The sequence below is a fragment of the Palaemon carinicauda genome, chromosome 27 (genome assembly GCF_036898095.1).
Source record: "Palaemon carinicauda isolate YSFRI2023 chromosome 27, ASM3689809v2, whole genome shotgun sequence".
NCBI lineage: Eukaryota > Metazoa > Arthropoda > Malacostraca > Decapoda > Palaemonidae > Palaemon > Palaemon carinicauda.
Genome location: NC_090751.1, coordinates 91,397,064 through 91,422,580, shown reverse-complemented (window position 1 = coordinate 91,422,580; position 25,517 = coordinate 91,397,064). Strand labels below are relative to the sequence as shown.

Sequence of the window (25,517 nt, the reverse complement as noted above, 5' to 3'; positions counted from 1 at the left end):
CAACGCCTGCACGCGGGGACGAACTCCGCCTGTTCTCTTCAAGTAACGCCTCAGACTCCTCACTGGGCATAATAGCAGATGGTCTGGGTCACTTGTTACAGAACGGAGATTCGTGACCCTGAAGGAGTCGAACTGTGGGTCCGGCACTCCAGGGTTCTGAATCTTGGCAACAAACTCAGGGACGAACCTGAACGTTACCTCCCACCATCCCCTTGAATGGGCGATGTCGTATGAGAGACCATGAAGTTCACTAACTCGTTTGGCCGAGGCCAACGCGAGTAGGAAAGCCGTCTTCCAAGTCAGGTGGCGATCAGAGGCATGGCGTAATGGTTCGAAGGGGGATCTCTTTAGAGCCCTGAGGACCCAAACCACGTTACATGGAGGAGGTGTCACTTCCGACTGAGGGCAGGTAAGCTCATAGCTACGTATGAGTAAAGAGAGTTCTAGCGAGGAAGAAATGTCCACTCCTTTCAGCCTAAAGGCCAGGCTTAAGGCTGAGCGATAGCCTTTCACCGCCGAGACCGAAAGGCGCATTTCCTCCCGCAAATACACGAGGAACTCCGCTATTGCTGGAATAGTGGCATCGAGTGGAGAGATACCCCTCCCACGACACCAACCACAAAAGACACTCCACTTCGCCTGGTAGACTCCCGCAGGTGTCGAGACATTCTTTCCGCAACCTGCTGCGAAAAGCCTCTCTGAGTGAGGAGACGCTGGATAGTCTCCAGGTGTGAAGCCGAAGCGAGGCTACGGCTTTGTGGTAGATGTTGCAATGTGGTTGCCTGAGTTGCTCGTGTCGTGGGGGAAGTTCTCTCGGAGGTTCCGTTAGGAGTTGCAGAAGGTCCGGGAACCATTCCGCGTGATGCCATAGCGGAGCTATTAAGGCCATTGACAGGTTGACCGATAGTCTGGTCTTGTTGAGCACCCTTCTCATCAGACAAAACGGTGGGAAGGTGTACACGTCGATATTGTCCCACCGTTGTTGGAAGGCATCTTGCCAGAGAGCCTTGGGGTCCGGGACTGGGGAGCAGTACAGAGGCAGATTGAAATTCAAGGCTGTCGCGATCAGGTCCACTGTCGGGGAACCCCACAAAGTCAGGACTTTGTTGGCTATCTGAGGATTCAAAGACCACTAGGTACTCACTATCTGCGAAGCTCTGCTCAGACTGTCGGCGAGCACAATCCTCTTGCCAGGAATGAAGTGAGCTGATAGTGTTATCGAGTGGACTTCGGACCACCTCAGAATCTCTACTGCAAGATGGGATAGCTGTTGTGAAAAGGTACCTCCCTGCTTGTTGATATAAGCCACTAGCGTGGTATTGTCGCTCATCACCACCACGGAGTGGCCCACCAGGGTCCGTTGGAACTGTTGAAGGGCCAGATACACGGCCTTCATCCCTAGCAGGTTGATGTGTAGGTACTGTACTTTTCTGATTCTGACCAAAGGCCTGAGACCCTCTGGTTCAGAATGTGGGCCCCCCACCCTTCTTTTGACGCGTCCGAGAACAGTGTCAAATCCAGGGGAAGGACGAGAAGATCCACTCCCTTTCGTAGGTTTTTGTCGATCAACCACCACCGCAGGTCCGTCTGTTACGTGGGTCCCATGGGGACCAGAGAATCCGGGGAATCGGTGCCCTGATTCCACCGGGACTTGAGGCGCCATTGCAGGGATCTCATCCTGAGACGGCCGTTCGGGACCAGACGGGCCAGGGAGGCTAGTTGACCTAAAAGACGTAACCATGATTGGGCTGGAAGCTCTTCTCGCTTGATTAAGGGTTCTGCAACCCTCCTCAGCCTTGCTATCCTGTCGTCTGATGGAAAGGCTTTGTGGAAATTGGTGTCTAATAACATGCCTAGATATACCAGTCGTTAGGTTGGCTGCAGAGAGGACTTCTCGAGATTTACCATGATCACCAGATCTTGGCAAAGTCCCAGAAGCCTGTCTTGGTGTCGACGAAGGGTCGACTTCGAGTCTGCCAGGATCAGCCAGTCGTCCAGATATCGGAGGAGACGGATGCCATTCCTGTGCGCCCACGACGAAATCAGGTTGAACAGTCTGGTGAACACCTGAGGTGCTGTGGAGAGACCGAAGCACAGTACCTTGAACTGGTAGGTCTTGCTGTCTAGGCTGAATCTCAAGTACTTCCTGGAAGACGGATGGATTGGGATCTGGAAGTACGCGTCCTTCAGATCCGGTGTGCACATGAAGTCTTGTGGTCTCACTGCAAGTCTGACCGTGTCTGCTGTCTCCATGCTGAACGAAGTTTGTTTGACAAACTTGTTCAGAGCTGAGAGATCGATGACGGGTCTCCAGCCTCCAGACGCCTTCTTTACAAGAAAGAGTCGACTGAAGAAGCCTGGGGAGCTGTCGACGACCTCTTGGAGGGCTCGCCCCTTTGCTGATCCCATGGCATAGGAGCTCAACGACACTGGATTCGCTGTCAGGGGAGGTTGAGATGTTGTGAATGGGACGCGATATCCTTGGCCGATCACAGAGACCGTCCAAGAATCGGCCCCATGTTGCTGCCACCTGTGCACGCAACTTTGTAGGCATCCCCCCACAGGAGGACACGCAGGGGGACTGCCAATCCTAGCGTTTACGGCCACGGCTGCTCCCTCTAGGATTTCTGCCTCCCCTGGAGAACTTTCTACCCCTCTTGTCCTTGACAGGAAAGGGCTGTGGCTTAGACACCTTCGTCTTAGCTGCCGGAGCCTGCTTCGGTGTCCTGCGAGGCTGCTGTTGATGCTGTTGTGGAGCTGGAGGCTTGTAGGGCCAAGATGTGAGGGCCCTTTGGAGGAGCGAATCATGATTCGACTTCCTCCACCTCTCAGCTGTGCGTTCTATATCCTTGGGCTCAAACAAGCTTCGTCCAATTATGGAGGAGTGTCTGAGCCTGCAGACATCCACGGCGGGGACCTTCGGATGGAACTTCTCGGTCACCGTATCACGTCGCTTTAAGATCGAGTTGGCCCACAGGTTGGTAACCTGGTGAGCCAGGAACTTGATGGAGCGAGTACCCGAGAGGAGGAAGGTCTCCAGGGCCTTCCTATTGCTCTCCTTAGACAAGTCCTCAGAGCGCAATAGGATGCCCAGAGAGCCCAGCCAGACGTCCAGCCACGAAGTGGCCTGCATGGCACACTTCGCGACCTTCTCCTGGCTAAGGATTTCCGATGCCGAGAATGTCACCTGCCGGGAGGAGAGCTTCTCAAGAGGAGTTCCCCTGGTGAGCTCTTCCACCGAGTGGTGGAGGGGAAGAGCTATACTGGACTCCAACATGATCTCAAATTACCTCCTCTGCTGTAAACGAGGAGGTGGGAGAAGTTTGTTCCCGGCAAAAGAATGGCTGGAGGAGGCGAGTTCCGAGAGCTGGGCTTCGACCTTATCTCTGGCACTCTCCACCCCCTGGGACCAAGGCAAAGCTGCACTGGTCTTTGGGGGTTTCTGGGTACCATAGACTTGGTCTAGGACCGTATCCTTGCCTTCGCGAGGGGCGATCTCCGGGTCCTTGAACCTGTTGAGTTGCCTCATCAGATTCAAGACCTGCCAGAAGGCATGCTCCGACTCGTGCTGCTCTCCTCCCTGTGGACTGGCAGCTAAGTCTCCTGTCCCCAAAGGCTCTTTCTTGGGGAGACACGTGGACGTTCTCCCGGGGTCTGGTTGGCTCTGGTCGGATCCGTGAAGACGACTTAGGAATCGTCTTTGAGTCCTTGGGTTCCTTCCTGGACGGGATACAGGACTCCAGCAAAGAGATCTGGAAGGTACCTTCTGCGTGAGACGTTTCTCTTCCTCGAGGTGGGGTGCCTCCCATTGGTGCCATGGGAGAGGCCCTCACTTCACTGGACTCTCCTGAGGACGGAAAAGCTTCGTCCACAGGAGAAGGAGAAAACGACTGCGAAGGGGATGGAGCCTTCCTGCCGGACCTCTTAGGAGCCAACTTCTCCCTGGGAGAAGTCACCACGAAGTCCACTCCTCTCCTTCTCTTCAGCGGGGGCGAGTCTGTCTTTGGTTTGAGTCCCAGATCAGCGAGGGCCGGCTTCACAGCCTGCACCACCGCTTTCATCAGGTGACCAAACCAAGACTGACGGGTGACCGACGCAGTGTCAGTAATCCCCGCTGGAGGAAGGGGATCTCCTGATCCTTTGAAGTGGACGCAACGGGTTCTGCCTCAAATGAAGAAAGGGAAGAATGTTGCCAGGACCTCTCCGGTGACTCTTCCTGGTTCTGGATGAGAGCCCTGCGCTTGCACAGTGGCGATCCTGATGGCGATCTGGAAGTACACGTCCCTGTCGGAAGCACGCGCTGCGGATCCCGGCGAGAATGGGGGTCGCGCTGGCGTGATGGAGCATTCGGAGGGTTGCGCGTGGGCGACTGCTGGAGCGCGGAGATATACGCGCACTGGTGACGGGGCGTGTTGGCGCGCGCAGGTGAATGAGCACGCGAGGGTGAAGAAGACCCAAAGAGGCGCCTCCTAATCCCTTGTAGAGAGAAGGAAGGCCCCTACGGCGAAGAGGAGGACGAGCGCGACCTCGAGGCAGGGCATCCACATCGTCGGTCCTCCAAAGAGGAGTCTCTGTCAGTGCGCTCCCCCGAGGAGGAGACGCACCCGCAGGAGAGACCGTAGAATTCAACTTTCCCCTCGAAGGATGTTCGGAGGGGGAGGCTGAACCTTCAGCAACGTCCGCAACAGCAGCAGAGGTTTGACCAGTCCCGTCGGAAGCCTCTGCCACAACAACGTCGACAATAGACAGAGGATCTACCTCCGCTATTACCGACGATTGCTTGACAGCTGCCCCCAACTGGATCAGGTCAAACAGCGCTTCTTTGGAGGGCAAGCCCTTAAGCCCCAAGGAAGCCCAAAGCTGAAAGAGATCATCATTAGACACAGCATGGTCATCATCGTAATGAGAATCAATATCCTCCCCGGGAGGAGGAGGGGGAGCTGCCTCGTTATGGGAGGCAGCGCCCTCTCCCGCACCCCAAGGTCGGGAAACAGAACAATGGCCTACGCTACCACTCGACGGCCTCTCACGAGAGACCGACCGAGTAGGAGCTTCGGGCGGCGGAAGAAGAGTCCTTGGAGCCTTCCTTCTTCAAGGCACCCCTTGAAGGAGAAAGGTCTCTCTTGGACTTCTTCTTATGCCGCCGGGCAAACCTCTCCCACTGGGAGGTAGACCACTCCCTGCACTCACTACAAGTTAAGTCTCTATCACACCGTTGACCTCGACACTGCGGGCAAAGGGTGTGAGGATCCGTCTCGACCGCCGACATGAATGTTCCACAGGGGCGGCCGGGGAGTCCAGGCCACTTGCGCATAATTGCGATGAAGGTAGAGGCCAACTTCCAAACACACAAAGCTGAAGAAAAAGAAAAAAACAGATTAAGGCTGTCAAAAGCGAGGACGAAAGACAGACAGGTCTGCTCATCGTCCGAGCCAAAAGTGAAGTGAGACAATTCACCAGTGTGTGGGGGAGGAGGGGTAGCAAGCTACCCCTTCCCCTTTGCTAACTAGCGCGGGGGTAGTAAACCCTCGTTAAAAATCTAATGGCTCGTCATTTTCAGCTACGCCGAAAGTAATACCCTATGTAAATAGCTAAGGTTTGTATTTCGGTTATGGAACAAGTTACTATTTTTAAACTTCTTTTGTAGTATATTTCCTTTCCTCACTGACTATTTTCCCTGTTGGAGATCTTGGGCTTATAGCATCATGCTTTTCCGACAAGAGTTGTAGCTTAGCAAGTAATAATACCGTAATAACAACACTAAAATATAAATTCCACCCCCACACACTGTTTTCAATCACTTCATAGTAGTATCTATGGCTATCTTGCCTTTCAAGCTATTTGCAGTGATCTTTTTATTTTAATTTGTTCTTCATTATCGTGTAAGTCATATAATAAGAACAAGCAATGTCAAGCAATTTCCAGACATATATAATATGTAACTAGAAGATCAACACTACCTTAAGGCTTAATGGCAACATCAATCAATTCTGGCCTTAAACAGCAGAAATAATCCCAAAAATGAGATAGGCATGAAATTAGTCAAATGTGCTAAATAATCCTACTGTGGTGCTACTTAAATCTAAATTCAACCACAATCCTTAATTCTACGCTTATCTAAATTCTTATAAATTTATTACACATGCATGTTCATATCTAAGGATATTACAAGTTGAAGGTCTACATCTACGGGAGTTAATCAGATTGACGACTGCATACCATGTTATATCCACCGAGTTAAAACGTGAATTAAAATAAAAGAGGAAGAAGCAATCATATTACAGTACTGGTAAATTTGTTAGTACTGTATTAAGCTAAATAACAGACCTGTGAAACTACAGTAATCTAACTATTTTTAAGTTTTAACCCAGAGAATTCAGTTCTTGTCATTTCATACCTGCAACCCTCGCCATCATTTATCTTCTTTATCTTCATAAAATGTACTAGAATATCTACAAAGCAACATACACATATTCTGATTCTGTTACCCCACTGAGTCAATCCAATTTCATTAAACCTTATTTTTTCCCATTCACATGTTTACTGTAATTTAACATTCTTACCTTTGTCATTTGATACTTTCTAAGTTTTGGTTTACTGGATATTTATTTCTTTAATGTTTTCCCTAACAAGCACATGACATTAGTGACATTATCAATAACCTCTTCTGCTCTCCATGAACTTACAATAACACCCCTTTGCCTCAGAGGTATATTTGGCACATTTACCCATGTACTGTACTCCCTCTTGATATTGGGTCGTCATACGACAGTTCCGACTTTACGTTGCTCTTCCTTAATTACTGTACTAGATAAAAAAAAATCCACGATATGCCGTTTTACTCAAATTTATGTCGGTTTCTACATTATATTAAGTACATATAAAGATTAAGCACTGCACTGTCCCACACAGTACTTAAATTGGAAGCTTAATGTAGGTACCTGGTTTTTCAAAAATGATAGCAGGTTTTAAGAACTTTTTTTGTGTTCAGTATGTATGTAATTTATATGGCAAAAATCCAACATGTCAAAAATTGAGTTACTTGTGTTCTTGGAAGCAATTATTGGTGTAGGATGGGAAATTACTGCAAAAGTAAAAATTCAAAATCCCAATCTAACTTTATTACTGTAAACTGTTCCTGGGACAAAGTGAAGGTAATCAAAAATATCTTAAAAACAAGTTCATTCCTTTTCAAGGGTCCTGAACCTGCCAACTGACTGAAATATAAAACTGGCAAAATATAACTTTTACGAACATAATAAAATCGGATACTAAACGAATAAAAGATTAAAAGTTAATATGATACTCACCTAGCTAGAAAGTCGGTGATCCCTTTACGTTTACTCTTATTTTCACCTTCACAAAAAGGAAAGTCTCGCAAAGAGCTCGTTTCTGATAGATGTGAAGCCAAACATACTGCACTATCAGAGGCAGAATAAGCAGAGAGTTCAGTATTAGAGCTTGACAAACTTGAAAAAGAACTAGCATCTGTTATTGACAAAGAATTTGTTGTGCTAGCTCGCTGTAAGCTGTTGCGCGGACTTTCAAAGACCCCTCTCTCTAAAGAAGAGCTTCCACTGCCATTACCAGATTGCATAGTACCTTTTCCAATATAGCGCAAACTTTCACTACTTTCATCGACCTCTTGTATAATTTCTAAATGCTTCGATGAGATTGCATTGTCTCCAGTTTCATATGGTTTGAGTAAGGCTTCTTTCTGAGATTCCTCTTCAGTATCAAGACAGTGTTCCTTGGGCTCACCGTTTTCTTTACTTTCAACATCTACATGCTCGCTGGAATCAGATCTGGGAGAAAGTGTTTTGGACATTCTACTCTTGTTAGTATGAATGTCATTGTGACCTTTCTTAGCAGAACCTACACACAACTGACGCGTTGTAGGATCATACACTAAAGGCAGAGATTCTAATAAGGCATCTAATGAGACGTGATGCATAGGATCCTTTGCAAAGCTCCCCAGATCTACAGGTATTTCACTGGATTCACCAGGTTTTGTCTTGCAGTTTTGTTCGTGGTCTTTAATGACAGTCTTCTCTGGCTTGTTAGTTACATCTTTATCCTGCATTCTATCACTACTTTTGGAAAATTGATCAATGGTGGCATTCTTGGTCCCAGATGGTAGTAACCTCTTTTTCAAACTTTTTAATTTCCTTGGCCTCCCCGGCCAGGTACCGAACCAGCTTTCAGAGGTCTTTTGCCCCTCCGATGATAGGAACGGTGCATCTTCCCCACACACGAAAGTAGATGTTTTCTCAACATCGTCACTTGGCGGACTACAGCTTTGCCCAACTTTGGTGCTGTTGAAGCCTATCGACCCCGTATTCTGGTTAAGGTCATCAGGAAGGCTCGCTGATGTAATTTCTGTATCACTACCACTACCTACACCCTGTGTGGTCTCGAAGTGGCCAGCTCCCACTTTGGGGGCCTTTCCTCCTCGACTAAAACCTGACCAAGGTCCACTTGACCCTTTCAGCTCGCCTTTTATTCCACTTTCAGACTTTCTAGAGCTGTGAAACCGAGCCAAGAGAGACTGGGCCTTAAATGATTCAGATTTAAAGGGTAGGAGACGGAGTGAAACTTTGGAGATGCCTCCACTCCTAGGTGAGGAGGACTCTCTTAGAAAAGCCTCAGAGGATGAACAATCGTTTCTTTCTGGCGACGCATTATCTCTCGGTAGAAGGTCTTGGTCAGTCGTACAGTCCATTTCTTTAACAATAAGGAAACCCGAAATAAATTCCCAAATCACATCACGGGAAAGAAGAAGGCTTATTTACATCCACTTATAAACAACAACAACCCACCTACACCGTTCTCTTGTTGTTCACTGAACTAATTTTCGTTGCCAGTGTCGCCATCTGTCACGATACATGTAAACAACGTAACATACATCTTCTGTAAAGTCGCTATTTATAAACTAAATCGGTCAAATACTATTTATCTATTTATATGAATACCCAAATATATTTTTAATGAATATTATAAAAGTATTACATACTGTATGTCTTATAATTTATATTTTGTTTTTCAAAAGCTAATATCCCATTGATCATATGACGTATGCTAGAAAAATATTTCCGTATCACAAAACGGTGAAAGTAAAACTTGATTTGTCAATTTGAATTAGTTGTAAGATAACATTTAGTGATAGAATCATATATAATAATACAATTAGAACTTTTACTACTTTTTTCATTAATTTAACACAACATAATGGCTATTATTACAAATGTGACAGAAAACATTTGGTAATGTCCTTGATTATACAATCTCGGTCTAACTAGTGTACCTGAAGCCTTAGTGTATATACAGCTGGAGAGTGGCTGCGTAAAAGAAAATATTAAATATGACTATATTTTAAGTTATGACCATTCTACTGTGTCATCATGGCGGTACCGATTGAGGCATTGTTTGTCAAAAACAGGTGGGTAACACTGAAAAGGTGCTGCTCCTCAGCAAGTAAGAATGTTGCTGGTATAATTACCGGTATCGTAGGCGAGTCTTCGAAAGCCAATGTCAATCTTGTTTGATTTTTTTTATGAACCAAGTTTTTTTTAGTCATTTTCATGTCTTTTATGCATTTCTGACCAACAATTTTACTTCACATACTCTTAGGCTGCTTTTTTTTGGACCTATGCAGCAGGGGAGCCATACTGTTAATAGGACCTTTAGTCATTTTATCATATTCATTCCAAGGCATTAAGCATTTCACACTGCATATTGCTCGTTTGTTATTAAATCAACATTAACAAAGTACTTAGAAAGCAAGAAGGTCCTCAGTTTCCTCTTGAAAGCCTTAATATCTTCAGTCAGTAAATATATACTTTAATTTCCTGCCAAATACATGAACCACATATTTTTCTTACTATCTTTTTATGCATTTCTGACCATGATTACGTGGGCAAACTACCCATTCATGAGTCCTTGAACCCCCCTTATATAAAACAACTTTGGGGAACCCTAGTGGGAAACCGGGCTTTTTCGGGTGGGGAATTGTCATAAATGATTGATTTGCAGCTATAGTAATTGTCAGAAATACAAAATAAGCATTGGATAACCAGTGGAAAAAGTATATGGTTCATGGAAGTGGCTGAAAACAGACCAAAACGTGATTATTTAACACTTGAGATTTGTAAAACGGTACAGAACCTAACAAACCCACCTAACCTAACCTAATAGTTTCCAGGTCACAATCCCTCCCCCTTCCCAGGTCACAACTGCTACTCGAACCCTCCCCCTTCCCAGGTCACAACTGCTAGCCAAACCCTCCCCCTTCCCAGGTCACAACTGCTAGCCAAACCCTCCCCCTTCCCAGGTCACAACTGCTAGCCAAACCCTCCCCCTTCCCAGGTCACAACTGCTAGCCGAACCCTCCCGCTTCCCAGGTCGCAACTGCTAGCCAAACCCCTTCTAGGTCACAACTGCTAGCCAAACCTCCCCCCCCCCTTTCCAGGTCACAACTGCTAGCCGAACACCCCCTTTCCCAGGTCACAACTGCTAGCCAAACCCTCCCCCTTCCCAGGTAACAACTGCTAGCCAAACACCCCCCCCCCCCTTCCAGGTCACAACTGCTAGCCGAACCCCCCCTTTCCAGGTCGCAACTGCTAGCCGAAAACCCCTCCTTTCCAGGTCACAACTGCTAGCCAAACACCCCCCTTTTCCAGGTCACAACTGCTAGCCGAACCCCCCCCCTTCCCAGGTCACAACTGCTAGCCGAACCCTCCCCCTTCCTAGGTCACAACTGCTAGCCGAACCCTCCCCCTTCCCAGGTCACAACTGCTAGCCAAACACCCCCCCCTTCCAGGTCACAACTGCTAGCCAAACACCCCCCCCTTCCAGGTCACAACTGCTAGCTGACCCCCCCCCTTTCCAGGTCGCAATTGCTAGCCGAACCCCCCCCCTTTCCAGGTCACAACTGCTAGCCAAAGACCCCTCCTTTCCAGGTCACAACTGCTAGCCAAACCCCCCCTTTCCAGGTCACAACTGCTAGCCAAACCCCTCCCCTTCCAGGTTACAACTGCTAGCCGAACCCCCCCCCCTTTCCAGGTCACAACTGCTAGCCGAACCCCCCCCCCCCCTTCCCAGGTCACAACTGCTAGCCAAACACCCCCTTCCCCCTTCCAGGTCACAACTGCTAGCCGAACTCCCCCCCTTTCCAGGTCACAACTGCTAGCCGAACTCCCCCCCTTTCCAGGTCACAACTGCTAGCCGAACCCCCCCTTCCCAGGTCACAACTGCTAGCTGAACCCCCCCTTTCCAGGTCACAACTGCTAGCTGAACCCCCCCCTTCCCAGGTCACAACTGCTAGCCGAACCCTCCCCCTTCCCAGGTCACAATCCCAGGTCACAACTGCTAGCCAAACACCCCCTTCCAGGTCACAACTGCTAGCCGAACCCCCCCCCTTTCCAGGTCACAACTGCTAGCCGAACCCCCCCCCTTCCCAGGTCACAACTGCTAGCCGAACCCCCCCTTTCCAGGTCACAACTGCTAGCTGAACCCCCCCCCCCCTTCCCAGGTCACAACTGCTAGCCGAACCCCCCCTTTCCAGGTCACAACTGCTAGCTGAACCCCCCCCTTCCCAGGTCACAACTGCTAGCCGAACCCTCCCCCTTCCCAGGTCACAATCCCAGGTCACAACTGCTAGCCAAACACCCCCTTCCCCCTTCCAGGTCACAACTGCTAGCCGAACCCCCCCCCCTTTCCAGGTCACAACTGCTAGCCGAACCCCCCCCCTTCCCAGGTCACAACTGCTAGCCGAACCCCCCCTCCCCCCCTTTCCATGTCACAACTGCTAGCCACAAGTGGGACCCTCACCCTTCTTTTGATGCGTCCGAGTACAGCATCAAATCAGAGAAAAGGACAGATCTCAAATTTATACTGTTGCTATATATGATATACAAAACTAGATGATAATATAGTCTTCCATATGGACAATAATTTCCTCTTAACATTTTCACGTTTATGACGATTCCAAATGCATATATAATTATATATATTGTAGTTATTTATGTGCATTTATATATATATATATATATATATATATATATATATATATATATATATATATATATATATATATATATATATATATATATATACACACACACACATACAGTGGTACCTCTACATACGAATTTAATTCGTTCCACAACCAACTTCGGATGTAGAAAATGTTCAGATGTAGAAACGAATTTTCCCGTAAGAATACATGGTAATTCATTTAATTCGTTCCTCAGCCTAAAAACCCATAATAAATCCTTAATAAATGGCTACACATAATTACTCATAACAATAACATGACTGCATAATATGAAAGAAGCATGTAAAAAAGATTTTTAAATATTTAACTTAGCCGGTGAATATATAATAGCTGCAACTCTGTTGCTCGACAGACACATACATAAAAATCTCGCCAGCGATCGCTATACAGGTTGCGGGTGTGCCCACCAGCGGCAACTGTCGGCCAGATACCACTCTCGATGTAAACAAAACCTCAATTTCTTCTCTGTCGACGTGTCGACAAGACGTACTTTTACTCACTGTAGAACCTGGAGTTTTCTCAACATATTTGGTGAAGTACTTCATTTTGGTTTGAGCTTTCGCAGTGCAGGTGTTTTATCTTCATCTTAAATCTTGAACTCGTTTTTGGATAGATTTAATTTTTGATGACAAAGAGAGTATGGACTTTCTTTGACTTTTAAATGGCCGACCCTTCCCTTAGACGGAAGTGGGTTTAGGCTTTTAGCAATTATCTTATCACGTTATAAATTAATTATAGATTTTCCTCTATATATTTTATATCTCACCGCCTTTATTAGGCCTCTTCGATTAACTTTCCATTTATAATAAACATAAAAATAAATTTTAATGATTTGTTTATATGCGACCTTTACTGAGAGTAGGCGGTCCTAACTTGGAAACCAAAGTTAAACAACGTTGAGCCCTTTCAATCGTAAATAGCTAGAACGGGAGCCGTTATCAGGGTACCCTTTCCTCTCGTACTACTGAAGGGTATCTAGATGGCGCTGTAGTCAACCCAGCGCGCTATTCTTTGTAGCGTTGAGCATGGTGCTATAGATATAGTAGTTTCGGGAGGGATCCTGCCAAGGCCTTTTCTATAGAAAAGGAGGGTGGGTCCATCAGGACGACATGGCTATCTCACAAGCCATATCGTTCTGATGGAAGCTTACCAGAGAATTACTAGAAAGTACTGTATCTGTGGATTTTTAAAAGTACCTTAACCCTGGGAAAATTTTTCCTCTTGGTCATCTAGACCATTGAGACATATGGCGTTACCGTTATACGTCATTACTGCTAAGCATAAACCATGTCAGTGCTTCCTGCCCCCTGCAGGGAAGAGTCATACTAAACTTAGGAAAGGAAGTCTCAAGGTTTGCATATACAGTAGTATCAGAACAAACATAGTATCCCTACATACAGATCTCTCTGTATGTATTACGTGTTGGAACAATCATTATTACATAATGTTGTATTGTTTGTCAGAACAAGGGTATAGCTATACTTTTGTTCATAATAAAATATATGCAGTTTTATTGAAGGGTAAGCAAACTCTGATATATTATTATTACAATTCAATGGTAGGGCGAAATAAGATGCAAATACCTATTGATAATTTATTGGCAAGAAATGACCAACATGAAATAACAGATATAATATAGATGCTAGTATATATAATGAGAAACATAAGTAAATTAAACAGAAAATTCTTATTTTCACCTGAAAGGGAAAGCTTAATTAATTAATGCCACAGTAATTTGAAAATTTGATAAATTTTCTAATATGAATTTTCATAATGTTAAATGTCTATTCACACTGTGTAAGTACACACGGCGCTAGTGTTATATATATATGTTTCTTCACATCATCTAATTAGAACAGTCCTTAGTGTCCCCTTAGAGACACTCACATCAAAGTATTGCACTTAACAGGTGTCAATACCTTCACCTTTTAATTGATGGTCCCAATCAATTCACCGTTCTTCGTAGCACTAGACAACAGTTTTTAGCACACTACTTGTCGCCACCACGAATCGCTTAAGCTCCTGCACCAGTGTGTGAACGAAAACGCTCAAAATCCATGTACTGAAAGAAGTTATGATGAAGCGATTTTCCTTGGATCATAACCTGCAGGTGTACTGTCAGGATACGCTCTGTGAATAAAATAGGTGATCTTCGCTCTCAGTTGTTTTAGGGATAGGTTTGAACCTGGAGTTTCTCCTTGAAAGAGCTGTCCTCCCCTGAATTCCAAAGTTCTTCGAAGATAGACCTTTAGACAGACAACTGGACACAGCGAGACATCTTCCTTCAGAGGGCGGAATCTCCAGGGACCACATCTTTTAGTGGGTAGCTCGTTCTTAGCGAGAAATGTTGTATCGGGAAAAAGATTCAGTTCTCCCACTTCTGTAAACTGAATATGGCCCTCATCCCTTGATAGGGCCACTATTTCACTAACTCTAGCCCCTGAGGCTATAGCAAACAGGAAAATGACTTTCTGAGTCAAATCTTTCAGGGAGCAATCCTCATTGCTCACTGTTGAAGTATGGACCATGAAATGGGCTTTAGAGGGGCTACAGACCTAAGTTTAACACATGCCTTAGGGATCTTGTTAAAGATGTCATTTGACAAGTCTACTTGAAAGGCATATAGTAGAGGTCTAGTCAGAGCTGATTTACACGTAGTTATCGTATTGGCTGTCAGACCTTGTTCATGAAGGTGAATAAAGAAAGACAGACAGAAGTCCATTGAGATTTCTTTTGGTCTTTTTGCTTTAACGAAAGCAACCCACTTTTTCCAAGACGATTCATATTGTCTTCTGGTTGACTTAGACTTATATTCTTCTAAGAAGTTTATACTGCCTTTCGAGATCCCAAATCTTTTCTTAACTGCTAAGGAGAGAAAATCATGAGATGAAGGCTTTGGGTTCTCTGTGATCAAGCGAAGGCATTCAACTTCTGGACCTGTTGAGACTGCTGGGTCCGGCAGAGGGACCAGCCTCAGCTTCAGTTCCCATACTAGAGGGAACCAGTTGCTCTTTGGCCACTTGGGAGCCACTAGAGCTGCCGTTCCCCGAAAAGATCTCAGCTTGTTGAGGACCTTCATTAGGAGATTGGTAGGAGGGAACATGTAGATCCGGTTCCATCTGTTCCAATCGAGGGACATGGCGTCCGTCACTTCTGCTAGAGGATCCTCGCATGGGGCCACATAACGAGGTAGCTTCTTGTTGTCGCTGGTTGCGAAGAGGTCGATCTGCAGTTCTGGGACTTGACGTAAGATGAAGGAGAATGAGTCTGCGTCTAGGGACCATTCTGACTCTATCAGCGTGAACCTGGATAGAGCGTCCGCCGTCACATTGCGGAACCCTTGGAGGTGAAGTACTGATAAATGCCATCTCTTCTTTTCTGCCAGGCGGAAGATGGACAACATCATGTGGTTGATTTGGGGTGATCTCGAGCCTTGACGATTCAAACATCTCATTATCACCTCGCTGTCCAGGATCAATCTTATATGGGCTGATTTGCGAGGGGAGTTTCTTTAGTGTCAAAAAGACTGCCATGGCCTCCAGAAAGTTGATGTGGAAGGTCTTGAATAGGGAAGACCAAGTCCCTTGAACTTTCCGTTGATGGGAGTGACCTCCCCATCCTTCCTTCGAGACATCCGTAAGGATGGTGACTGATGGTGAGGTGGTTGCAAGGGCACGGTCCTCTTCAGGTTCTTGGCCTTCGACCATGGCTTAAGAAGTGATCGTAGTAGGGTCGGTATCGGTCTTCTTAGATCTCTTCGAGCGTTTGATGCGTATTTTCTCCAGACTCCTGACGCATCTTTTAGCTGTGCTCTTAGCACTGGGTCTGTCACTGATGCAAACTGGAGAGAGCCCAGTACTCTTTCCTGTTGGCGTCTTGAGATCCTGTCGGATTTCAGTAGTCTCTTGACAGATCTTGCTATCTCCCTCCTCTTCCCTGGGGGAATGGAGAGACAGTGTGACTTTTAAGTTCCAGTGGATTCCGAACCATTGAAACTTGAGCTGGAGATAGTCGAAACTTCTTGACGTTGATCTTGAATCCCAGATGTTCCAGAAAGTGGATCACTTTGTTGGAAGCTTGCATACATTCCGTCCTGGATGCTGCCCACACCAGCCAATAGTCCAGGTACACTACTACCTGGACACCTTCTAGGCGTAGTTGTTGAACGACTGCGTCTGCAAGCTTTGTAAAAATCCTGGGGGCTATGTTTAATCCGAAGGGCATGGCTCTGAAGACGTACTTCTTCTGTAGCTTGAATCCTAGGTAGGAGGAGAGAGGGCGGTTGACTGGAATATACCAGTAGGCATCTGCCATGTCTATCAAGACCGTGTACGCCCCTTTTGGTTGAAGGGTCCTTAGGTGTTGAAGGGTTAACATCCTGAACTTTTAGTTTTCTATGAGCTTGTTGAGTGGTGATAAGTCCAGGATGACTCTGAGTTTGTCTGAGTCTTTCTTGGGAATACAAAACAGCTTTCCTTGGAATTTGATGGACTTTGCTCTCCTTATCATCCGCTTGCTCAAAAGTTCTTGGGTGTATTCTTCCAGTACAGGGGTAGAGTGTTGGAAGAACTGAGGGAATGGTGGTGGAACCTTGTTCCAGCTCCATCCAAGTCCGTTCTTGATTAGGCTGTGGGCCCAAGGATCGAAGGTCCAACGATCCTGAAATTGTTGGAGTCTCCCTCCTACCTGAAGCAACTCATTGTTTCTGGTCTTCAGAGGATTTACCTCCTTTAGCGCGTCCTCCCCTACCACCCTTACCTCTTGGGGGGCATCTAGAGGAGCCCCGTTTATACCCTCTACCTTTGGGACGAAAAGTAGTGGTCCACCTCTCAAACCCAGGGTTGAACGCTGGTGACTGGGCAACCAGCTGCTGAGGCACCATCTCGGGCATGTTGGTTGGGGCTGAGCCACCATCTGGGGCATCGCGGTCGTGGGAGCTGCGGGAAGTTGTTGATGTTGCTGTTGTCTGAAAGGGCGAGAGGGCAACCTAGGTCGTTTAGTCTTCCTTGTAGGCTGGGGACCCTCATCCGGGGAAGACTTCCTCTTCTTCGACATGCCCCACTTCTGGAGAAGATTTCTATTCTCCGTGGCGGCCTTGTCCACAACTTCTTTGACCACTTTGCTCGGGAAGAGGTCCTTACCCCAGATATTGGAAGTTATCAGCTTCCTGCGTTCGTGCTTTACTGGTGCCGAGGCAAACATGAACTCCCTGCATGCGCGTCTCGCTTTGACAAAGCCATACAGGTCCTTTACCATAGTAGCCAAATGTGATTTGTCCATAACCATGATCATATTTGGGGTTCTACTGTTGCTGGCCTTTGCTCTCAAGACAAATTTGTAGAGACAGAGATGTGGCCAGTCTTTCTTTGGTCTCTTGCTCCCTACGCAAGAGAAAGTCAGACAACTTTGGGAGATTTTCACTGAACTGACGTCCAGCGATATTTGCCTCCAACTTCCCAACTTCTTTCCAGTCCTTATTTTCTGTGGGCAGGGCTAAGGATAATGGTCTACACTCCTCAAGTGTAGGGCAAGGTTTGCCTGCCTCTATTGCCTTCATCACTGTCTTAAAACCTTATTGTTCCAACACGGAGTACTTACCTCGAACTACTTTCTTAGGAGTATCTGGGATCGCCTCCCTAACCGACCAAGAATTTTGCGCAGTTCCCCCTATCTCTGTTTTCCCTTGTCGGGTCCCTCCGTGGCGGATGGATACGTGCCCTGAGGCGAACCGGGGTCAGCGTGCGAGAGTGTGCTACTAGGTCCATGTCGCCAGTAAGCATCTGGTCGGGGCGTAGATAACATCTCGCCGCTCTCTCTCACATCCCGTCTGACCCACCATTGTGTTACACGTATTCCCTTTGTGCTTTCCCATCCTTATCCTTTCCTTGTGTATTTGTGTTGCTTGTGTATTCCCATATGGAATGCAAACGCCGTTGTCCTGGGCCCAAGGCCGGTAAGTCATGCGGGGCATGGCTTTCTAAGTCAAGCGTCGATCCGCACACGTTGTGCTCCTCTTGTAGAGGCAGAGTGTTCTCGCCTGCCTCCATGTGTCCAGAGTGTGCGTCTTAGCCGGAGCGCCAGTGGACTTTGTTCGGAACTAAAAAGAAGAAGGTGTCGAAGCGGTCGCCTAGGAAGCCTGGTATTGGTTCGCCATTGACATCTCCGTCAGCTTCTTCGGAGAGAGGTTCTTCTTCCCCTTCCCCTACCCAGAGTAGGGGACGAGGTAAGTCCATTGCGGGGAAACAGCCCATTGCTATTCCCCATGAGCCTGGTTTCATTGATTCTAATTGCATTGTGCCTACACAGACAAGTGGGGAGTCTGCTTTGGTGACGGAAGTGCTTTCCGTAGACGAGGTTCTGGTGCCCGCAGGACCCGTCTCGAGTGAAGACCCGGTGTGGGGGAAGTCAGGAACACCAGCTCCTTACCCCCCATCGTGGCAGTGCTTTTCAAGAACAGCGGTTTCTGCGGGCGATCGAGACAGAGAAAAGCAAGCCACGTGCTCTTCGGACCCCGACTCCATTGTGTGGACGGCGCCAAGGACGCCCTTCAAGTCACCCATGCGACAGGAAGAAGAGTTCTCTGGCTGGTTTGCCTCACGTGGGTCACTACGCGCGCCTTCGGTCGCGCTTCCGCCGGACTTCATGGAACCCATCACCATGGTAGCACAATCGCAAGTCCCTAGGTTGGTGGCAGAAGACTCGGAGGTCTCGGATAGCTCCTCTTCCCCTTCATCTTCCTCGGACGTTTTCTCGTCCTCCAGCTCGTCATCGTCGGAGGACTCCAGCGACCGGGAGACGAGGAAAAAGAGAAAGAAGTCGAGCTCGAACTCAGGCCCGTCGAGGAAGAAGGCCAAGGTTACGAGGAAGAAGAATAAGAAGAAGAAGTGTTCCAGAAAGAAGAGGGCTAAAGTGGCTTTTCCCCCTTGCGGGTCGAACAGGGCTCTTGCCGCTACAGTGCCTGCCTCAGCGGACGCTGGAGCCGCTTCTGCGCCCTTGCCCAGTGTCTCTTCAGCTCTGTCCATGCTTCGGATGCAGCCGTTGGCACACTTTAACTTTCCCTTGCCCTTGCCTGGCAAGTCACCGGCTCCATCCGTTCAGCGGAGGCAGCCGCTTGCTCAGCTCGGCAGCATGGCTCACACTCCCAAAGTCTCACCGGCTCCATCCAGGCATCGGATGCAGTCGCTGGCACAGCAGGGTAGTCACTCTCCACGGATTCCCCTGGGAGGGGGTAGAACCATGACGGCTCCATCCGTGATGGAGGCAGCCACTCCATCGAGCCGGCCAGACGTCAGGGATACGGCCGCCCCGACGGATCCATCCGTGATCGAGGATACAGCCGACACGGAGGATCAAGTGGTAGAGGGCTTATTGGATACTGGCGAATGCTCTCCCAATGAAGTATCCTCCTACAGGAAGGTGTTGGCACTGATTAGGCACCACCACAGGCTAGATGACCCCAAACCGTCCTCAGAGCAGGCCTGGCTTTCGGGTTTGGGAAGGGTGGTGGATAACCCAGTACAACAGAAACCATCCCTGACCCTACCTCTGGCCCCGGACGTGGCCCTGGGCATGGACCACGTCAACCGGTTTGTCTCAGGGCCCAAGAACTCCCTCAGAGCCCAAGGGTCCTTCAAGCTCGTGCCTGGACTGAGGACCCAGAAGAAATTTTATGTGCCAGACAGACGGCCTGCGGGGCCTCGGACTTTGGAAGAAGCTGTCGCTACTCTGAGCCAGGGCAGTACGGATGACAGGAGCCTTACTGCCCCAGTGGTCTTCTCTCAAGCGGAGGCCGCTATGATGGAGGACACAGCGCAGGACATCATAAATGTGGCCTCCTGGCTGGACTGGTGGGCATGCACCCTAGCAGTCTTCAAGCTCTCCCACGATCTCTCGGTGTCGGAGAACCAAGCTCTACTACATGAACTCATACGTTCAGGGGGCAAAGCCATAAAGTTCCTTATGTTCCAGTCCCTGACCCAGACAGCTAACTGGGTATTAAGGAGGAGAGATACGGTACTTAACAGGCTCCCCCGTAGACTCCCCGAACGTGAGGCAAAATTCCTGAGAAATGCTCCAGTGTGGGGTGAAACCCTGTTCCCCCTACAGACGGTAGCAGAAACTATTGAGACAGTGGGGAAACTTAAAAACATGGCGGAGGCCAGACAGCCAACGGCTAGACGTCCTCCACATCGATGACCGTCTGTGGACAGGGCCTACCCACCTATGCCACCAGCTAGACAGGAGGCCCCTTCTCCTTCCTGGCATCAGTCCCCGCGGTCCTCCCGCAGAAGTGGTGCCCCAACCCAGGCCTCTTTTAGACAGAAATACGCCGGCTCAAGACGAGAAGGAGATGGGAAGGGAGGTCCCCTACACCTTCCCATGCCACAGGTGGAGGGATGCCTCGAACACTATTGGCAAGCATGGCGGGACAACAGTGCGGACCCGTGGTAGTCCTCAGAGAGGGATACAGAATTCCCTTCCTGACAGAGCCGCCCCCTCTGATTCCCGAGCATCGGGCGGAGTGGCTGGCCCCCAAGGATCACAAGAAGAGAGCTGCCTTGCAGGAGGAGGTGTCAGCCATGTTGAACAAAGGAGCACTGCAACCCGTCCAGGAATCGTCCCCGGGGTTCTACAGCAGGCTCTTCCTGGTGGAGAAAGCTACGGGAGGTTGGGGACCAGTCATCGACCTCTCGGCCCTGAACAAGTTCATCAAGAAGACGTCCTTCAAGATGGACACGCCGAAGTCGGTACTGGCAACCTTGAGAGAAGGGGATTTCATGATGTCCCTGGATCTCAAAAACGCCTACTTTCAGATCCACCGTACACCCTTCCAGCAGAAAGTTCTGGGTGAAGTGGGGATCCGAGTCTCTACAGTTCAGGACCCCTGCTTCGGCCTGTCAACGCCTCCTCAGGTGTTCACAAGGGTGTTCACCGTAGTATCAGCCTGGGCACACAAGCAGGGCATCAGGCTGATCAGGTATCTCGACGACTGGTTGCTGCTTTCAGCCTCAGAGGCAGCCTTAAAAGAGCAGAGAGCAAAGCTGTTACAGTTCTGCAGAGAACTGGGGGTTACCGTTAATTTAGAGAAGTCCCAGTTGGTCCCCACCATCAGGATGATGTACCTAGGGATGGTCCTGGACTCCCAGTTAGCAAGGGCATTGCCCTTTCAAGAGTGGCTGGACAATTTGGATCAGGTTATGCGACCATTCCTAACAAATGCACCGGTGAGAGCCGTGAGAGCCAAGAATTGGCAGAGACTCGTGGGCCACCTGGTCTCGTTGGAGAAGCTAGTTCCTCAGGGGAGGCTCAAGCTGAGGCCGGTCCAGTGGAATCTGAAGGACCTCTGGTCACCGGGAGACCCGCCTCAGGCCTTAGTCAGGATGACTCAAGCCACCAGAAACATGCTCCTCTGGTGGTACGACAGGGGGAACACCCTACAGGGGGTGCTGTTCGCATCCGCTCCTCTGATGTTGCTCTTCACGGAAGCGTCAAAGGAGGGGTGGGGAGCCCATCTGCTCGAAGAGACAGCAGAGGGAAAGTGGTCCCCGGAGGAAAAGCTCCTCCACATAAACCTGCTCGAGCTCCGGCCAGTGCAAAAGGCCCTCGCAATATTCGCCCATCGCCTTCAGGGGAACACAATAGCCCTCATGTCGACAACGCCACCGTGGTGGCCTACATAAAGAAACAAGGAGGATTGAGGTCAAGGGAGCCGTGTGATCTCACGTCTCGGATCCTGGAATGGGCCGAGAGGAAACACATCATTCTCACAGCCAGGTTCATTCCGGGTAAGAGAAACGTTCTAGCCGACGGCCTCAGCAGGACAGGGCAAGTAGTTGGGTCGGAGTGGTCTCTACACCCACAAGTGGCCCAGAAAATCCTCCAGTTGTGGGGTTCACCGGTGATAGACCTGTTCGCCACGAGGCTCAACACGCAGCTCCCCGTGTTCTGTTCTCCTGTGCCAGACCCGGCAGCCGCGTTCGAGGACGCCTTCCAGCACCCCCTTTGGAATTCTCAGGCAGGTACTCAACATGCTCAGACAATCAAGGGCTACAAGGATGACTTTGGTAGCGCCCTGGTGGCCGGAGAGGGAGTGGTTCGCGGATCTACAGGACCTGGCCACCCTTCCTCCGTGGCCCCTGCCAATAAGGGAAGATCTGCTGCACCAGCCTCACTTTCGAAGGTTTCACGAAAACCCTCAGTGCCTTCAGCTACATGCGTGGAGGTTATCAAGCGTCTTTTAAAGAAAGAAGGATTCTCGGAGAAGACAGCTTCGAGGATGTCAGGGTATCTTCGGAAGTCCTCGAGCGTGGTGTACCAGGCTAAGTGGGCCACGTTTGTGAAGTGGTGTGCCACACAGAATCTGAGACCTCTGGATGCATCAGTCCACAAGATTGCAGACTTCTTGGTTCACCTGAGGGACGACCTGGGGGTCTCCGGAGATTCCAGCCATCAAGGGGGTCCGAGCGGCCCTGGGGCAGGTATTTCAACTCAGAGGCATCGACCTGGGGGCCTCTCGCCAGATATCCATGCTCATCAGAAGTTTCGAGCAATCTTGTTCCCCCCGCGCCTGTTGGGTCCCATAGTGGGACGTGGCCAAGGTTCTCAAGGTTTTGACAAGGCCTCCCTTCGAACCCCTCAAGGATATCCTGGATAAAGACCTCACCCTCAAGACAGTGTTCTTACTAGCTCTAGCCTCAGCCAAGCGTGTGAGTGAGCACTCAAAAGGGTGGAAGGACCTATCCTATAAGTTTCTGCCTGGATTTGTGGCCAAAACACAGAACCCGGTCATTGCAGACCCAAGGTATGAGGGGTTCTCAGTCCTGGCGATCCCTCACTCAGACAACCTGGAAGACTTGCTCCTGTGCCCAGTGAGAACAGTCAGGAAATACCTTAGTAGGACAACCAGACTCCGGCCGGCCATCAAAAGTCTGTTTGTCTCCTCAGGCCCAGTAAAGAGGGCAGTGTCAAAGAACACGATCTCCTTCTGTCTTCGGCAAGTCATCAAGAGAGCTTACGACAGTGAGGGGTTGGCAGTCCCTGGTACCAAGCAACCCCATGATATTAGAGGTCTTAGCACTTCATTGGCATTTGACAGCAACATGGCAGTAGGCCAAATCATGCGAGCAGGCACATGGTCCAGGCAGTCCACCTTTACGGCCCACTACCTGAAAGACACTACGAGGAAGTCCCTGGACTCCTCCATTGGACCAGTTATTTCGGCCATGCAACAAGTTTAAGGCTAAAGCCCTGGGTAGCCCGAGGGAAGTAATTGCAAGCGACACAAGTTTCCTCCTTACTCCTCTCTCCTTGCTACCCTTTTTCCTTTTCCTTTCCTCCTCCCATGTGAGAGATGGCTGTTGTGGAAGCCCATGTCCGGATTATGCATAAAGGTGAGTTATACAAACAGGTAGACTTTAGCGTGCTTCCCCTGACTCTCCTACCCTGTCCTTTGTGTCGTCTGGACCTAGCCTCCTATTTAGGTCCCGTGTCCTGGGATGGTAGTGGTGAGTCTTCCGGCCTGTAAGTCCACCCCCGCCTCCTAAAGTGTAAATCTCCTAAGAAAGTAGTTTGAGGTAAGTACTCCGTGTTGGAACAAATCACAAATTTTAAGTAATTTGTATTTTTCCTAACAGTACTTACCTCGAACTACTTTCGGGTTATTGCCCACCCATCCTGCCCCTGGTGCTTTACAGGAGTTCGAAGTAGTACTTAACATATGCTTACTGGCGACACAGACCTAGTAGCGTACTCTCGCGCGCTGACCCCGGGTCGCCTCAGGGCACGTATCCATCCGCTACGGAGGGACCCGACAAGGGAGAACTGAGATAGGGGGGAACTGCGCAAAATTCTTGGTCGGTTAGGGAGGCGATCCCAGATGCTCCTAAGAAAGTAGTTCGAGGTAAGTACTGTTAGGAAAAATACAAATTACTGTACTTAAAATTTGTGATATCCGTTAAGGGAAAGGCTAATGAGGCTGGAGCAAGAAAAGTGGGATGTTTCTTGCTAAGGGCTGACACTTTGGAGTTAGTGAAGCTCTTCTCCTTCAGGCTACTGGATAGAAGAGCCTGAGCTTTACCGTGGTCAAGTACTATGACCTCCTTAGGTTCTGTCTCCTCCCTCAATGTTGGTTCCGTCTTCAGACGGACGAAGCAATCTGGGTAAGACTGGAAGTTTGGCCAGAATTCAACTTCCTCAGTAGGGATGGTCCCCAATTTCTCTGATATAAATATCTCGCCACTGGTCATTGGCATGTATTCCGCATACCTCCAGGGATTCACATCAGAGCAAGTTGGTAGATCTTGAACCTTTAGTCTCTTGCGAGAACCTTAAGAAGTGGAAAGTTTGGCCATCTGCCTTTCCATTTTCGCCTCTCTTTCTTCGCCTTGCTTGCGAAGGCTCTCCAACATCGCCATGACACTGGCCATTGCCTGTCTCATGTCATTTAATGTAGGGGCAGAAGATGTAGAGGGTAACGGCTCTTGAGCCGGAACTGACGGAAGGGACTCCGATTCGACGTCATCCTCTTCTTCTTCTTCTTCTTCAGGAGCCAAGGTGGACTCCTCCTCGGTACCTCCCGCTATGAGGTCCTTTTCAGTGTCCTCAGACACCTCCGACATCCTCTCATCTAGGTTGATGTCCTGCATGGCGTTGGAGATGTCCGTGTCTACGCCAATCTGGACGCAAGGGATATCAAGTCGTGATTGGGGTATGGCGGCTTCCACACCCGCTTTCGGGAACAGCAAAGCGCGCATCCTTTCCCTAGGAAGGTAGGGTCCCGTGGTGTTTTTCTGGAACCCATGAACCCATGTTCACAGCTTCTCTCGAGCTGCGTCCCTTGACTCCGCTGTCTTGGGGTCATCAAACGCCTCGGTCACCAAGGCCTTGCAAGTCTTGCAGTCCTGGGGGTCCCAGTACCAGAGATCCCTTAGTAGCTTTGCAGAGGGCATGAGCTTTGCATTCCACATGGCCACAGAAGTCCTTGCTCCTCACGTTGCAAAAGACGACTTGGCACTTGGGATTGTCCTCCTGTAAACTATATAATTATTATTATTAATATTATTGCATTATAGCTTAGGATAGACAAGCTTGAAAGGAGCTAGGAAAGACACATACTTGTATTTCCTGTCCAGTCAATGGCTGTGACCTCCCCCAAAATTAAAACCTACAGTTTTCCTATTCAGGAAACCCAAGGGAAGGGTTCTAACCTCTAGGGGTAGAAAAGTGTAACTTAACACTGACTTTTCCCAAGGTTTTAATAATGTGGGTCAGTGGTAACTGATCATCTATCAGTTTATTGAAAGAAATCTTTCTTTCAATATATAATTGGTCTCAACAAAAGACTGTGCAAGGATACACAGTGTACTGTATGTTGGAAAATAACTACTGTATAATATATACTATAGTTTTCTGTCTGCCGTATGATCTATACTGCAAATATACTTGCTACTGTATAATCATATAC

The 25,517-nt window shown here is 48.7% G+C and overlaps 2 protein-coding genes across 2 annotated transcripts in view; one reads left to right on the top strand and one right to left on the bottom strand.

Annotated features, from left to right (window-relative positions):
• LOC137620801 (TBC1 domain family member 14-like) overlaps positions 1-8,851 on the bottom strand; it is a 116,263-nt gene extending 107,412 nt beyond the window's left edge. Inside the window, exon 1 of the mRNA XM_068351248.1 lies at positions 7,311-8,851. Coding sequence (XP_068207349.1) covers positions 7,311-8,722 — 1,412 coding nt within the window. The 5' untranslated portion in view covers positions 8,723-8,851. The remainder of the gene's footprint in view (positions 1-7,310) is intronic.
• A 429-nt stretch (positions 8,852-9,280) lies between these two features.
• Positions 9,281-25,517, top strand: part of LOC137620800 (lipid droplet-regulating VLDL assembly factor AUP1-like) — an 88,679-nt gene continuing 72,442 nt past the window's right edge. The window contains exon 1 of the mRNA XM_068351246.1: positions 9,281-9,439. Coding sequence (XP_068207347.1) covers positions 9,402-9,439 — 38 coding nt within the window. The 5' untranslated portion in view covers positions 9,281-9,401. The remainder of the gene's footprint in view (positions 9,440-25,517) is intronic.